The 17699-nt window shown below is 39.5% G+C and overlaps 1 protein-coding gene across 1 annotated transcript in view; it reads right to left on the reverse strand.

The window, feature by feature from the left end:
* NUP133 (nucleoporin 133) overlaps positions 1–17699 on the reverse strand; it is a 71617-nt gene that overhangs the window by 5674 nt on the left and 48244 nt on the right. The window contains exons 20-24 of the mRNA XM_010374032.1: positions 16143–16301; positions 13539–13674; positions 6539–6657; positions 4534–4614; positions 3169–3233 (exon numbers count right to left, since the gene is read on the reverse strand). Coding sequence (XP_010372334.1) covers positions 3169–3233; positions 4534–4614; positions 6539–6657; positions 13539–13674; positions 16143–16301 — 560 coding nt within the window. The remainder of the gene's footprint in view (positions 1–3168; positions 3234–4533; positions 4615–6538; positions 6658–13538; positions 13675–16142; positions 16302–17699) is intronic.

Below are 17699 nucleotides of genomic sequence, written 5' to 3' on the forward strand. Positions count from 1 at the left end.
ACTTCTTTTCCTGGAAAGAATTCGTTCCTTCAACTGATTATTCTTAGTCTTTGCCATTGAATCGTAACATAAACACCATTTCCATAGGTGGAAGTCCTCCTCTGCAGAAAGGATATGATAGTGAGAAAGTAGTACTTGCCGGGAGAGGTGGCCTGTAATCCCAGCACTTTGGGAGGCCGAGGCAGATGGATCACTTGAGGTCAGGAGTTAGAGACCAGCCTGACCAACATGGAGAAACCCAGTCTCTACTAAAAATACGAAAAATTAGCTGGGCGTGGTGGTGCATGCCTGTATTCCCAGCTACTCGGGAGACTGTGGTAGGAGAATCGCTTGAACCTGGGAGGCGGAGGTTGCGGCCAGCCGAGATTGAGCCACTGCACTCCAGCCTAAGTGACAGAGCGAGACACTGTCTCAAAAACAAAAAGCAAAACAACAACAAAAAAAGAGAAAGTAGTACTTAATGCCTTAGAAAAGGGCACTGACCCTCAAATTGTAGTAACTTAAAAAACAAAATAGGCCGGGCATGGTGGCTCAAGCCCGTAATCCCAGCACTTTGGGAGCCCAGGGCGGGTGGATAACGAGGTCAGGAGATTGAGAACAGCCTGGCTAACATGGTGAAACCCGGTCTCTACTAAAAATACATAAAAAAATTAGCCAGGCATGGTGGCAGGTGCCTGTAGTCCCAGCAACTCAGGAGACTGAGGCAGGAGAATGGTGTGAACCCGAGAGGTGGAGCTTGCAGTGAGCCAAGATTGTGCCACTGAACTCCAGCCTGGGTGACAGAGCCAGACTCTGTCTCAAAAAAATAAAAAATAAAAATAAATAAATAAAAATAAAAAATAAATAAAAACAAAATCATAGTTTCAAGTCTTGTTTGGCATGATAAACCTTGCTTCTGTGAAAATAAGGGATGTGGCCGGGCATGGTGGCTCACGCCTATAATCTCAGCACTTTGGGAGGCCGAGGCGGGCAGATCACAAGGTCAGGAGTTCGAGACCAGGCTAACATGGAGAAACCCTGTATCTACTAAAAATACAAAATTAGCCAGGCGTGGTCGTGCATGCCTGTAATCCCAGCTACTTGGGAGGTTGAAGCAGGAGAATCACTTGAACCCGGGAGGCGGTGGTTGCGGTGAGCTGAGATTGTGCCACTGCACTACAGCCTGGGCAACAAGAGTGAAACCCCACCACAAAAAATAAAGAAAATAAGGGATGTGTATTTCTATGCAAACTGACAATCTAAATTTTAAAATCAAAAGTAGTGATTTATTATATCAGTGGTCCTAAGTCTTTAGGTTATTCTTAATTATTAAAATAGAGAAGACCAAGGCTAAATAAATATTACTAATGTAACCATTAAAATTGTCATAATATGTTACAATATGGTTAGGTTATAAAACCATTTGACATATAATATCATAATCTTCCTGTGATACTGTGAAATATGTATTTAGTCTTCTTCCTCACCCTACTTCCTGCTTTGCAACTCCTAAAATCCTTAGGATCTCCAGAGATGTCTTTTTTTTTTTTTTTTTTTTTTTTTTTTTTAATACTAATGAATTGACTGATAGCCGGCAGCCCCCAGCTAGCTTCAGGATAGGGGCTGGTCAGCAGAAACAGCATAATTAGAGTTGGGACTTTCAATCCTATTCCTCAACATCCAGGGAGGGAAGAGGGGCTGAAGGTTAAGTTGGTCACTAACTTTAACCAATCATGTTTACATAACGAAGCTTCCATAAAAATGAAAAAGGACAGGGTTAGAAGGGCTTCCTAATAGCTGAACAGGTGGAGGTTCCTGGAAGGTGGAGGGCCAGAGAGAGTCTGGAAGCTCCAAGCCCCTTCTCCCATACCTCACCCTATGAATTCTTCATCTGTATTCTATGTGAGGCTTTTAGATGCGTTAGAATCAGCATTCCCAGAAGGTTAGGAATTCTTAGTCACAGGATGAGACAGGAGGTCAGCAGGACTAGTATCACAAGACACAGGTCACAAAGACCCCACTGATAAGACAGGCTGTGGTAAAGAAGCCAGCCAAAACCTACCAAAACCAAGACAGTGGTCTCTAGTTGTCCTCACTGGTCATTATACATTAATTGTAACGCATTAGCATACTAAAAGACACTCCCACCAGTGCCATAACAGTTTACAAATACCGTGGCAACGTTGGGAAGTTACCCTGTATGGTCTAAAAAGGGGAGGAGCCAGGCAAGGTGGATCATGCCTATAATCTCAGCACTTTGGGAGGCTGAGGTGGGCGGATCACCTGAGGTCAGGAGTTCGAGATCAGCCTGACCAACATGGTGAAACACCATCTCTACTAAAAATACAAAATTAGCCAGGCATGGTGGTACATGCCTGTAATCCCATTTACTTGGGAGGCTGAGGCAGGAGAACTGCTTGAACCCGGGAGCGGTTGCAGTGAGCCAAGATCACACCACTGCACTCCAGCCTGGGCAACAAGAGCTAAACTCTGTCTCAAAATAAATAAATAAAAATTAAAAAAAAAGGGGAGGAACCCTCAGTTCTGGGAATGTCTCACACCTTTCCAGAAAAACTCATGAATAATGCACCCCTTGTTTAGCACATAATCAACAAATAACCATAAGTATACTCAAGTCAAGCAGCCCATGCGCTGCTCTGTGTAAGAAGTAGCCATTCTTTTATTTTCTTCTCTAACAAATTTGCTTTCACTTTACTCTGTGGACTCGCGCCAAATTCTTTCTTGCATGAGATCCAAGAAGCCTTCTCTTGGGGTCTGGATCGGGACCCCTTTCTGGTAACAATACCCTTTATAATAAATTGGTGGGCACGTTTTCCTGAGTTCTATGAGCTGCTCTAGCAAATTAAACCCAAGGAGGGGGTTGTGGGAACCCCAATTTATAGCTGGTCGGTGAGAAGCACAGGCAAAACCACCTGGGGCTTAGACTGGCATCAAAGTCGGGGGCAGTCTGAGCCCTCAACCTGTGGTTGTAGACAGTGTCAGGACGGAACTAAATTAAAGGACATTCAGCAGGTGTCCACCAACAGAACTCACTGGTTGCCCAGTGTGGGAGGCGGGAAATCCCAACACGTTTGGTCACAGAAGTCTTCTGTATTGACTGTCGTGTGGTGACAGCAGAGGAAAAGCAGTTTCTATACTTTCCAAAGAAGAGATGCCATGAATACTTACTTATCTCTCTGAAGAGCTTTGCAAAGGATTTCCAGTTTGAGATCATTTATATTTACATCTTCTTCCTTCACAGCAAAACAAAAAATCCTGATTAAATCCTGGCTTTGAAAGAAGTACGTGCTTAAATTTTCATTATGCTAATACTATATACATAGAAGCCAATTAATATCTATGAATTATTTTCAGGTTACTCTGTGATGATTTTATCAGCAACCTTGAGAGGGTTAAGAGTTGTGTTTTTTTTTTTTTTTGAGACGCAGTCTCACTCTGTTGCCCAGGCTGGAGTGCAGTGGCGCGATCTCATCTCACTGCAACCTCTGCCTCCCTGGTTCAAGCAATTCCCCTAACTCAGCCTCCCGAGTAGCTGGGACTATAGGTGCACGCCACCATGCCTGGCTAGTTTTTTTTGTATTTTTAGTAGAGACAGGGTTTCACCATGTTGGCCAGACTGGTCTCAAACTCCTGACCTCAGGCAATCCGCTCACCTTGGCCTCCCAAAGTACTAGGATTACAGGTGTGACCCACCTCGCCCGGCCTGAGAGGGGTAACATTTTAAAATAAGGTAATGTAAAAGTCAACATATTATGTTTTATAGAATCTACCAAATTACTTTCAATTGCATGGACAGGTAATAGAACTACTTATCCTACAGAATTTTCACTATAACCTATTGAAACACAAGAAACAGCTACTCTTAGGATTAATACTATGAAGATTTTATATATATATATATATATATTTTTTTTTTTTTTTGAGACAGTCACCCAGGTTGGAGTACAAGTGGCACAATCTCGGCTCACTGCAACCTCTGCCTCCTGGATTCAAGCAATTCTCATGCCTCAGCCTCCCAAGTAGCTGGGGTTATAGGCATGCGCCACCACATCCATTAAATTTTTTTTTTTTTTTTTTTTTTTGTATTTTTAGTAGAGGTGGAATTTCACCATGTTTGCCAGGCTGGTCTCGAACTCCTGACCTCAGGTGATCCATCTGGCTTGGGCTCCCAAAATGCAGGGATTACAGGCACGAGCCACTGCACCCAGCCAGAATAAATTGATAGAGTCATATATTAGATTCAGAAACTAATGACTTAATAAATGAAACAGAAAAAAAATCTCAGGACTTTTAAAAGCAGTATTTGTGCATAAAAAAAAATATCCAGGAATGTGTGAGAATTATCACGAAAGGAGTCTCTTGACCATGACAGCTTTTCTCAAGAGTTATATACATTCTAAGGATTAAAGGTAGTTGAACCACAGATACAGTCTTTTTTGCTTAATTCATTTTCATGATTGACTAGAAGAGGCATCTCCTTCTTTTTATAAATGTATTCAGTTGCCTGAGATCATCTCAAATGGTTTTACTTACCTCATCAATATATTCCAGCAAGTCCAAAGCTTTCTTGAAATCATATTCATTAGCTCTTCTATTTTCTTCACAGATATATAGCTATGACAAGTTAAAATAAGGTAGAAGATTACTGTATATAATCATATAACTAATACTAGAGACATTTATGGAGAAAAGAAGTCATTATGTCTTGTAAGGAAGTTGTAGTTTTTCGGTTTGTTTTGTTTTTTGAGACAGACTCTTGCTCTGTCACCCAGGCTGGATTGCAGTGGCACAATCTAGGCTCACTGAAACTTCTGCCTCCCAGGTATAAGCGATTCTCCTGCTTCAGCCTCCTGAGTAGCTGGGATTACAGGAATCCATCACCACACCTGGCTAATTTTTGTATTTTTTGTAGAGAAGAGGTTTTACCCTGTTGACCAGGCTGGTCTCAAACTCCTGACTTCAAGTGATCCACCTGCCTTGGCCCAAAAAGCTGGGATTTTAGGTGTGAGCCACTGCGCCTGGCCAGCTATATTTTTATAGTAAAAACAGTCTCATATTTGGAAACTGAATTGCATCTACCTTAAACTGTCTTTTTAAAAAACGCGTATTTTAGGCACGGCACAGTGGCTCATGTCTATAATCCCAGCTCTTTGGGAGGCTGAGGCAGGCAGATTCCTTGAGAACAGGAGTTTGAGACCAGCCTGGGCAACATGGCGAAACCTCATCTCTACAAAAAGTATAAAAATTAGCTGGATATGGTGGTGCACATCTGTGGTCCCAACTACTCCAGAGGCTGAGGTGGGAGGGTCACCTGCGCTTGGGAGGTCAAGACTACAGTGAGCTGTGACAGTGCCACTGCACTCCAGCCTGACAGCCTGAGCAACATCAAGACCTTGTCTCTAAAAAAAAAAAGGAAGAAAAAAAATTGAGACCTACAATAAAGTGTACAGTTGATCTATATTTACCTAAAATATAAAAAACACATCAACATGTTACCAACACTTATCCCTGGTTAGATTACAGCTGATTGCGTATTCATTTCTGTATTCAAATTTCCTGTAATTTTTATGGTCAGAAAAATACTTGCCTTATTAAAAATATCAATTTGAATTTTTCCCATCTTCCTTTTCCAAAAACTATTTATAATTCCATTTTAAAAAAAATTGTATATCTAATCCTTTAATAGCAACAATACTCAGACCATTTCAGAAAAAAAGCTATCTGCTTGTTTTCACTGTCTTACAGCAGTCAAAAAATACTATTTTGTTATTCTTAAACATCCTTTTTACCCCACCATCTCTGAAATTGGACTGTGGTATTAAAATTGATGTATCAGAGTAAAATTGGCACTACTTTTTTCTTAGTGATATATAATAGTGAGTTACAATAGATAGTATATTGCATTTCTAAATTAAATATATATTCTATCAGGAAAGGCTGTTGTAAATTCAGTTATAACAGGAAATCTGCTACTAATAATGGCTAAAATGCTAACGTTTTTTAATTGTTTGCTTTCTTTTTCATACAGATAGGACAAATTTAAGGTGATCCTACAACATCACTCTGGTAAACAGATGCTTTTTCTCTAGGCTGCAGCCCGTATTCCGGTCCTGCCCTCCGGGATGTGTTGGGTTGCAGAGGAAAGGGGTAAGGACAGTGCTGCCAGACCATGTAAACTGAGTTCCTTAATTTATTTTTTCTTATAGAAGAGCTTGAAAAGTAATTCTGTGGGGGAAATAAAAGTTATCTCATGGTACTTATTTGTCCTACACTAGAAAAGCAAAATATCAGTAATTTCTCCTGGTCGCCTAGATACAGCACCTTTAGGTGGAATGTATGGGGAGGCAGATGCTGATGAATTGTTCTCTAATGAACTTTCTGTTCCCAAACAGCTTCCAAAAACATTTTTCTAGGAGAGTTTTCTGGAAGGTAGGAAGTAGAACGATAACTCCTCTTAGGAATTATACTACATGGCCCAACAAACACCAACAATGCTTTGAGTTTAAGAAACAGTGTTAAGGATTTGAAAAGCACATACACCAATGAGTTGTGGTGCAGTCAATACTGGCATCGCACTGAGATGTAGCTGTTTCTCCGCTAGCAGCTGTTCAGGTAGGGTCTCCTGATGCAGTAGAAAGCGTTCCTGCTCAGCCATTTCTAGTATTCAAGATGAGAGAGAGGGAAAGAGAAAATGATGGAACTTTGACTTTTGCTCTCATTTTTGCTGTCATAAAACAAACCTGAATTTTAAAAGAAAAAAATAGCTCCAGAGGCAATCCCATCGTTATTCAATGATCTTAGAATGCTTTTAATTCTTATTCTTGATTGCTGGTTATGTTTACAACATATCCATGGTTTGATCAAAGTCCTACAAATTATCGCAGCAACGAGAAATAGGAAGGGAGAGAACAGGTAAGGAAATACGTTCTACTGCTTGAAGAAGTTGGACAGCAGATAGCTATTTCATGAGGTATAAACTTCCTAAATGTGAAGATCTCTCAATCATATTTTATAATTCAGTAAAATTTTTCCCACTGGAATTTTTAGTATATAGTTGGCCCTTAAATAACAAGGAGGATGGGCCACTAAGCTCCCGTGCTGTCAAAAATCTCAGTAAAACTTTTTAAAGAGATGGAGTCTTGCTATGCTGCCCAGGCTGGTCTCAAACTCTTGGGCTTGAGTGATCCTCCTGTTCTAGCCTCCCAAAGTGCTGGGAGGGTAACTTTTGACTTCCAAAAAACTTAACTGCTGCTGCCAGGTTCATAAATTTCCTTTTTTTTTTTTTTTAAACAATGGTCATTAAGAAAGACTCATTTATATTGAAATGGGGGCAACCAAAACTGCAGACCTCAATCTGTGGTGCCTATCAAGCAATTCCACTTCTTGTAATGTCATGACTCTCCTATGCTTCTTGGGAGCATGCCAAGCATCACTTAGTGGCACTTCATATGAGTCCCAAGATGTTATTAAAGGTTTATGGTATTGCACTAAACACAGGAAAAAATACTTGAGAACTATGAGAAATCACTTCTTACTGCAATAGGAAATCTACTTCTTGCTGCAATAGGCAGTTTACTGGAGTGTCAACAAACTTCTCACACAGAGATGACCAGAATAATTTTAACTGGATCATCACTTTAATTGGGGTTTTAATTGAATACTGGTAACACTTGAACAAGTAGACACTTGCCCACAATAGCAACAGGACATGGCTATGAAATTACTATAGTAAGTACAGTATTACAGTTAATTGCAGGCATTCATGATTTAATGCTATGTATTTACATTGTTTACATTTGCCTCCACTGTGAATGGTGCTATGTGAGGTCTGTGTTTGTGTGTTGATAAATTTTAACTTTTTATAACAGATCTGTGCATGTTCTATGGTAGTAAATGATAAAATAGACTATGTGTTTTATGTATTCATAGAACCTGTCTTTTTCTGTTGTTTTTGTTTTTGGTTATTTTTTTGGTATTTCTAGGCTACACAGTTATACACGGTGTATATCTATGAGTATTTTCATGTTGTTGAAAATCTCCGAAATATATTGATTGAAAATAATCTGCATGTAAGTGGACCCATGCAGTTCAAACCCATGTTGTTCAAGGGTTAACTGCAGTTTCACTCACAAATGGAAATGATATAAAAGCTACCATGAGTCTATCAAGAAAAACAAGACCTGGAAGAATATACAGCACATATCCTAGGCAGCAAGGGTTATCTCCACTGGAAGAGGTAACAGGGGCTTCTGTTTGCCATAAACTCCCCAGGTTGCAGCCCATGACCTGGCTCCGCCCCAGGGAATGCGCTCAGTTGCAGGAAAGGGTGAGAACTGCTAGGCAGCCTCATAATAAGTAGCATTCACAGCAAAACAGTGACCAAAGCACAGATACTTTCGTTCAAATACTGGCAGCATTTCCCATGATCCTGGTTTTGGAAAAATTAAATGGAACATTTTTGTCCATTTCTATACCTAGAAAAACAGACTGGGAGGATATCTACAAAACAGTACCAGTGGTTATCTCTGGGGAGGTGGGACTATAGACAACTTATTTTTCCTATTGTATTTTTTCTATAATTTACACATTTTCCATGAGGAATTACTTAATTACAAGAGTTATTTTTAAAAAGCCTATCCCCTCTGATTAGATACACTGTGCTAACAGTCTGTAGAATCACTGAGACCTGCAAATGTTCCCATTGTGTTAAGAAGTAAAAGCTAAGAAGTGATCAAATGCAAAGCAGGGAGAAAGAAGAAACAGGAAAGCCCTGTGGTAAAATACTTTGATTAACATGATCTATCTCTGGTGGCCAGGCTAAAATATGGCTTCCCCTCTCAGACTATCAGCCAGTCCTATAGAATACAAACACACGTTTTTTAGACTATCAGCCAGTCCTACAGATACAAACACACGGTTTTTAGACTATCAGCCAGTCCTACAGATACAAACACACGTTTTTTAGATTTTCAGCCAGTCCTACAGATACAAACACACGGTTTTTAGACTATCAGCCAGTCCTACAGATACAAACACACGGTTTTTAGACTATCAGCCAGTCCTACAGATACAAACACACGGTTTTTAGACTATCAGCCAGTCCTACAGATACAAACACACGTTTTTTAGACTATCAGCCAGTCCTACAGATACAAACACACGGTTTTTAGACTATCAGCCAGTCCTACAGATACAAACACACGGTTTTTAGACTATCAGCCAGTCCTACAGATACAAACACACGGTTTTTAGACTATCAGCCAGTCCTACAGATACAAACACACGTTTTTTAGACTATCAGCCAGTCCTACAGATACAAACACACGTTTTTTAGACTATCAGCCAGTCCTACAGATACAAACACACGTTTTTTAGACTATCAGCCAGTCCTACAGATACAAACACACGGTTTTTAGACTATCAGCCAGTCCTACAGATACAAACACACGTTTTTTAGACTATCAGCCAGTCCTACAGATACAAACACACGGTTTTTAGACTATAAGCCAGTCCTACAGATACAAACACACGGTTTTTAGACTATCAGCCAGTCCTACAGAATACAAACACACGGTTTTTAGACTATCAGCCAGTCCTACAGATACAAACACACGGTTTTTAGACTATCAGCCAGTCCTACAGATACAAACACACGTTTTTTAGACTATCAGCCAGTCCTACAGATACAAACACACGGTTTTTAGACTATCAGCCAGTCCTACAGATACAAACACACGGTTTTTAGACTATCAGCCAGTCCTACAGATACAAACACACGGTTTTTAGACTATCAGCCAGTCCTACAGATACAAACACACGTTTTTTAGACTATCAGCCAGTCCTACAGATACAAACACACGGTTTTTAGACTATCAGCCAGTCCTACAGATACAAACACACGGTTTTTAGACTATCAGCCAGTCCTACAGATACAAACACACGGTTTTTAGACTATCAGCCAGTCCTACAGATACAAACACACGGTTTTTAGACTATCAGCCAGTCCTACAGATACAAACACACGGTTTTCAGAAGAGACACTACTAGTGCAAAAACTAAAAAGACTGAAGGAGATTATCCCAAACAGTGAACAATAATTTTAATAATAAAAGGGGCTAATATCTAGAATTTACTGAGTACTTAATGTATGTAAGCCATTTTTCTGAAGATAGTGTCCTCAATCCTTACAACTACCTTGTTATAGATGAACAAACTCAGATGAAGGAGCACAAATCAACTATCCAAGGTCACCAAGCTAGTAAGTTCTGGAGAAAATATTTGAAATCCCGATTCTTTCTACTATATCCACTCCCTCAAAAGGAAAAAAATGACAGCAGGAAAATTTAAACCCAGATCTTAGGCTGGACTCTGTGGATAGCTCACAAAACCAGATATCCATATCTGCATATACTTGATCCAAACCACATAGCTGAAATTCCCCATTCCAATTTTTATTTTGAAAAACTCCAGGCTGGGTGTGGTGGCTCACGTCTATAATCCCAGCACTTTGGGAGGCCGAGACGGGTGGATCACGAGGTCAGGAGATCGAGACCATCCTGGCTAACACGGTGAAACCCCGTCTCTACAAAAAAATACAAAAAACTAGCCAGGCGAGGTGGCGGGCGCCTGTAGTCCCAGCTACTCGGGAGGCTGAGGCAGGAGAATGGCGTGAACCCGGCAGGCGGAGCTTGCAGTGAGCTGGGATCGTGCCACTGTACTCCAGTCCGGGCGACAGAGCGAGACTCTGTCTCCAAAAAAAAAAAAAAAAAAAAAAATTAGCTGAGCATGTAGTATGCACCTGTAGTCCCAGCTACTGGGGAGGCTGAAGCAAGAGCATCACCTGAGCCCAGGAGTTCGAGGCTGCAGTGAGCCATGACTGTGCTACTGTGCTCCAGCCTGGGCAACAGAGTGAGACCCTGTCTCAAAGAAAATAAATAAATAAATAAAACAGAAAAAGTCCAAATCTACAGAAAAAAAAATTTAAATGCCAATGTGCACTTTATATCCTCCAGCTAGAGTCATCTGTTGCTAACACTCTGTCCCTTTTGCTTTCTCTATGTATATAGGTAATTTTTTTTTTAGCATAAGAAGGTTGCAGACATCATGACATTTCCTTTCTAAATACTCAGCATCATCTCCTAAAAACAAGGACATTCAACCACAATATGATCATCAGACTTATAGAATTTAACATCAACTCAGTTATATCACCTAATATTAAGTATGTTCAAACTTTCCCACTTGTTTCCATAACATTCACCATAACTGTTAGGGTTATTCTGAGGGTGATTCAGGATCGAGACTCTCACCCTGCATTTGCTTATGCATCATGGCTCTTAGGTTCCTTTCATCTAAAATAGCCTCTGTCTTTGTCTTTCATTTCATATTCGTAAAATTTTTGAAGAGTCTAGGGCAACTGTATTATACAATGTCTCACCAGCAGGTTATGTCTGATTGTTCTCGTGTGGTTAGAATCATGGTGAACATTTTGGCAAGAACAGGACACAGATGATGGTAGTACATTGCTTCAGAAGTACACAATGTGGGTTTGTTTTGTGGTTGATGACAGGGTCTATTAGATCTGTCTACTGATACTCCAAAAACATGGGAATATCTTGTTCCCCTAGCCCCTAAACTCAATGTTCTCAGTATCCTTTGGTGACAGTTATTCACTGTGGTTGTAATAGTGACTTCTGCCATTCTTTCCACATTTATTAGTTGGCATTCTCCTGTAAAGAAGCATTTCACTGACCTTTTCCCTTTTTGAAAATCACTGTAGATTCATGAATTTTCTTTTATAGACTGTGGAATCTACCCTTTACTACCATTCTTTCGATGTTAAAATTGTCCCCAAACTTGAACAGTGGGAGCTGTTCAAGGCTCTTGTATTCTTTTAGTATCTGTACATTAACCTTGCTTTCTGGCCCAGTAAGACTCTCCAAGATTTCTTCAATTAGCCCTCATTTCTTTTACTGGAAAATGGTACGCAGAAACCAAAATACGGAACTAGGTATACTCATGCTACTGGTGTGTCACTGCAAGAGACAAGATGTGTGTGTGTATATATAATAAAATGTATATATATGTGTATTGCATATATACACACACAATTTTATTATATATACACATTTTGCTATCTATATCTACATTATATATAATATATAATATTTTATATTATATATATATATAGAGAGAGAGAGAGACTTACTTTTTTTTTTTTTTTTCCTGAGGCAGGGTTTTTACTCTGTTGCCCCAGTTGGAGGGCAGTGGCACAATCACATCTCACTGCCACCTCGACCTCCTAGGCCCAAGTGATTCTCTCACCTCAGTCTCCCCACAGCTTGGGACTACAGGCGCACACCACCACACCTGGTTAAGTTTTAAATTTTTTGTAGAGACAGGTTCTAAGTTGCCTAGGCTGATCTCGATCTCCGGGCTCAAGCAATCCTCCCACATCAGCCTCCCAAAATGCTGGGATTACAGGCGTGAGCCACCATACCCAGCCAACGTATTTTTTTAATTGATGCATAATAATAATACATATTTATGGGGTACAATGTACATGTATACATGTATACATTGTGTAATGATCACAGGGTAATTAGAATATCCATCACCTCAAACAAGAAAATACATTGTTTTTAAAAATCAGATTCTATCTGGTATTTCCAATGCAAATTCAGTAATACAGAGTTCTTTTTCACTGTCTTTCTCTTTGTATCTCCTTTCTCCTTGGTTCAAAAAATAATACCGTCATGCCTCAATATCTGCTGACAACTGGTTCTAGGACCCCTGGGAATACCAAAAAGCTCAAGTCCCTTATATAAAAATGGTAGTTACTTGCACATAACCCACATACATCCTCCCATACACTTTAAATCACCTCTAGATTATAATACCTAATACAAAGTCAATGAGATGTAAATAGCAGTTATACTGTACTGGTTTTTTAAAATTTATACTATTTTGTTGTTTCAATTTTGCATTATTTTTGTTGTTTTAATTTTTTGTTAATTCTGTTGTTGTACTTTTAACTGCTGTTGAATTATTTTTAATTCTTTTTTTCCCCAAATATGTTTGATGTTTGGTCGAATCTGCAGATGTGGAATCCAAGAATATGGAGGGTCAACTGTACTACGTGTAATAGTTTTCATCTACAATATACACAAAATAGTTCAGAATTATTGCACCTATACCACACTACCTACAACAAACCCACGGTGTAAAGGTCAAGATTGCTTTGTAGTTCTTTTTGACCTTGGAATATGTATCACTAAGGGTACATAATCAGACCTCTCCATTCAAAACCATTTGAATTCATTCTTTAGGAATTCTTATTTAAAATACAAATAACTTTTCTCTAAAAAAATTCCAAGTATATAATTGAGTAACTACACCTGGACATTAACTAAATGCATTCCTCTCAGAGACAGGTCCTGTTTCTAACAGACAGATCCTGCTAACTGATGATAGGAACACATCATGAGTTAATTGATGGCACGACCAATTTGTAAATCTTTTTGTTCAAATTCTTTCACCTTCAATTTTTTCTTGCAGTATATCCTCTGGAAAGTCTGAAGCTAATGCAGCCAATTTACTCAAGCCAAGAAGGGTTTTCTTCTTTGCAAAGTAACGAGTTTCCATATTTGCCAAACCCAGAAGTGTTGCATGAGCCTACAATAAAATATGCAAACCACTGTAAGATACTGAGTACCAACTCAAGCTGAAACAAAGGTAAGTAAACCCCAAACTTGTTTTTCTCCCCTAAGCCATATCAATGAATGAAAAGCCAACAGTTAGCAAACCTAAAAACTGAGCAGTACCATAACATTGAGAGTAATCACACAGCAAAATATCAACCATCCTCACTAAGCACTGGGAAAAGAGACATGTACAAAACATTTGCTCTAAAACAATTACATATTCACCTGAACATCCTGTCAAGAACAAATTTTAAAATTAATGTGTGTGTTTTTACTCATAATTTGCATATTTATTACAACAATATACTCATTGCAAAAAGGCCAATGACTGTTACAGACACATCATTAAAATTTTTGTGATTTTAATGTGATGTCAAATCATGATGGACTACTTTTTTTTTTTTTTTTTTTTGAGAAAGAGCCTCACTCTGTCACCCAGGCTGGAGTGCAGTGGTATAGTCTCAGCTCACTCAACCTCCGCCTCCCAGTTCAAGTGATTCTCCTGCCTCAGGCTCCTGAGTAGCTGGGATTACAGGCATGTGCCTCCATGCCTGGCTGATTTTTGGTTTTTTTTTTAGTAGAGACGGGGTTTCACCATGTTGGCCAGGCTGGTCTCAAACTCCTGAGCTCAAGCGATCTGCCCACCTTGGCCTCTCAAAGTGCTGGGATTACAGGCATGAGCCACCACGCCCAGCATGGACTGCATATTTTCATTGAGATATTAGACGTAATGGCAGTATCATCACAAATTAAGAAAGTTTTATGTAAATTATGTGAGAGAATAGGAGTACACATTCGAAATAATCCATAATAAATGCTTTTAAATTTAAAAAAATTATTGTGTACTGACGAATTATAATTGTATATATTTATGGATACAAAGTAATGTTATATGTATGTGATGTGGAATGATTAAATCAAGCGAATTAACATGCCCATCACCTCAAATACCTATTACTGTGGTGAGAACATTTCAAATTTGTTCTCTTGGAAATTCTAAAATGTACAATACACTATTATTAACTTTAGCCACCATACTGTGCAATGTGTATCAGAAATCTTCCTGGCTGGGTGCAGTGGCCCATGCCTATCATCCTAGCACTTTGGGAGGCTGATGTGGGTGGATCACTTGAGCCCAGGAATTCGAGACCAGCCTGGGCAACACAGTGAGACTCTGTCTCTGAAAAAACAAAAACAAAAATAAAAATAATCTTCTTCCTCCTAACTGAAACTTGTACCCTTTGACCAACTTCTCTGGCCCTTTTGCCCATTTTTAAATTGGGTTGTTTCCTTGCAACTGAGCTGAGTTCCTTATATATGTATATATGGATATGTGTATGTGTGTTTATGTGTGTGTGTATAAAATCCCTTCACCCTTCTGACAACCACCATTCTTCTGCTTCCATGAGTTCAACTGTTTTGGATTCCAGATATGAGTGAGATCATGTGGTATTTGCCTTTCTGTGTCTGGCTTATTTGGTTTAGTGTAATGTCCTCCAGCTTCATCAATGTTATTGCAAATAAGAGAATTTCCTTCTTTCTTAAGGCTATTACTGCATTGTGTATTCTACATACAACATCTTCTTTATCATTTACACTGATTGATGGACACTTGGGTAGATTCCATAACTTGGCTATTGTGAAAATGCTGCAATGAACATGGGAGTGCAGGTATCTCTTCAACATACTGACTTCAACTCCTCTGGATATATACTCACAAGTGGGACTGCCAGATCATATGGTATTTCTAAGTTTAACTTTTTCAGGAACCCCCATACAGTTTCCCATAATGGTTGTACTAACTTACATTCCCACCAAGAGTGCATCAGAGTTCCCTTTTCTCCGTGTCTTCTCCAGCACTTGTTACCTTCACCTTTTTGATAACAGCCATTTGAACAAACGTAAGGTGATGTCTCATTGTGGTATAAATTTGCATTTCCCTAATGATGAGTGATGCAGAACATTTTTTTCACACATCTGCTGGTCATCTGCATGTCTTCTTTTGAGAAATGTCTATTCAGTTCTTTTGCCATTCATTCATTCATTTGAGACAAGGCCTCACTCTGTTGCCCAGGCTGGAGTGCAATGGTGCAATCTCAGCTCACTGCAGCCTCGACCTCCAGAGCTCAAGTGATCCTCCTGCCTCAGCCTCCCAAGTAGCTGACACTACAGGCGTGCATCACCACACCTGGCTAACGTTTTTGTATTTATGTTTCCTAGGCCGGTCTTGAACTCCTGCACTCAAAAGATCCACCTGCCTCAGCCTCCCAAAGTACTGGGATTACAGGTATAAGCCACCATGCCCAGCTCCCTTATATATTTTGGATAGTAACCCCTTCTCAGGTGTATGACAGTAAACAGTATTTTAATTACTAAAAACAAAACTAATTAAAACTACCTAAATTGCACACATCTGCTCCACATAAAAATCCTTCTTACCTTTTCTAATTCTTGGCTATTAATTTCATGTAACCAGCTGAGATGTTCATGAGCTTGCAAAAAATTCGCCAACTGTCCATGCTGAGAAACGGGCTGAGATAATAATTTGCCTCGCTTTCCTTTCTCCAGATACCAACGGAAGAGAAAGTCTGAAAAATTCTACAAATAACAGAACATATAATTCATTCATAATAGTTTTAAAAAATACATTTCTGATAACAAAACATAACTTTGTCCTAAAGGCTCCCAAAACAGAAAACCTGTTCTGAACAATAATTTCCTATATTGTAGGATCACTGAATTCAATCACCTCATTTGACAAATGTGTACATTCAGATTCAGAAAGGGCACCTCGCTCAAGATCACTGACAAGATTAATGGCAGAATCTAGATTGCGTTGGCCAATATGGTAGCAACTTAAATCAAAAATTAGATTGAAATTTAAAATTCAGTTCCTCAGGTACATTAGCCACATTTCAAGTGCTCAGTAGCCCCATTTGGCCAGTGGCTCCCATTTGGACAGCACATATCAACAGCGCCATTATCACAGAAAGCTCTGTGGGACAGCACTGAGACTGCAACATTCCAGAATTATGTGCCAGCTGGCCACATGGGCTGGCACGATACATCAGAATCTAGAAAGGCCCAAATGCCCAGCCAGTTTTCCCCACTGGCTATTTGTGGAGTGCTGGGGTAGTGCGGAGGCTGAGCTGGAGAGGAAGACCAAGACGTCCTATAGTCTCACAGTGTTTAAGAGATACTTCCCCTAAAGCAGGGATCCTGCCATGAAAGACTTCTGAAACCAGAAATGAAATGAATATTACAAAAGCTGAGACTGAGTCCTGGGCCACCTCTATTCCTAATGGACTGAGCAATCTTCCTCTCCTCTAAATTGCCTAACACAGAAAAAGGAAAATCCACTAGGGAACAAATAACATCAATTGCCATACTATGGAGTTTTAAAAATATACAATGTCTAAAATACAATTTAAAAATTGCCAGATATAAGCAGCAGAAAAATATGATTCAAGCAACATAAAAGCAGGCAACAGAAACAGACTCAAAGATGATCAGAGTAAGCACAAAAGGACTTTAAAATAACATTTAAACATGCTAAAGAAAATATAAGAAAAAATGCAAAAATGCATCAAAATGTCAAGAGAAAGAAAATCCATAAAAATAATTTTAAAATCATGATCAGTGCAAAAAATATTTATTTAGCAATGTTTTGAAATACTAAATAAGTCATGTACAACGACTTTTTTTTGAGACGGAGTCTTTGCTCTGTTGCCTAGCCTGGAGTGCAGTGACACAATCTCGGCTCACTGCAACCTCCTCCTCCTGGGTTCAAGTGATTCTCCTGCCTCAACCTCCAGCCGCGAACTCATGACCTTAGGTGATCCACCCACCTCGGCCACCCAAAGTGCTGGGATTACAGGCATGAGCCACCGTGCCCAGCCCAACAACTGATCGTTAATCAAGTAAGTCATACCCAGTCAATGAAATTCTATAATGCCATTAAAAATGCTGCTATAGAATATTTAATAACATGAACAA

This window comes from Rhinopithecus roxellana, chromosome 8 (genome assembly GCF_007565055.1).
Source record: "Rhinopithecus roxellana isolate Shanxi Qingling chromosome 8, ASM756505v1, whole genome shotgun sequence".
Classification (NCBI taxonomy): domain Eukaryota; kingdom Metazoa; phylum Chordata; class Mammalia; order Primates; family Cercopithecidae; genus Rhinopithecus; species Rhinopithecus roxellana.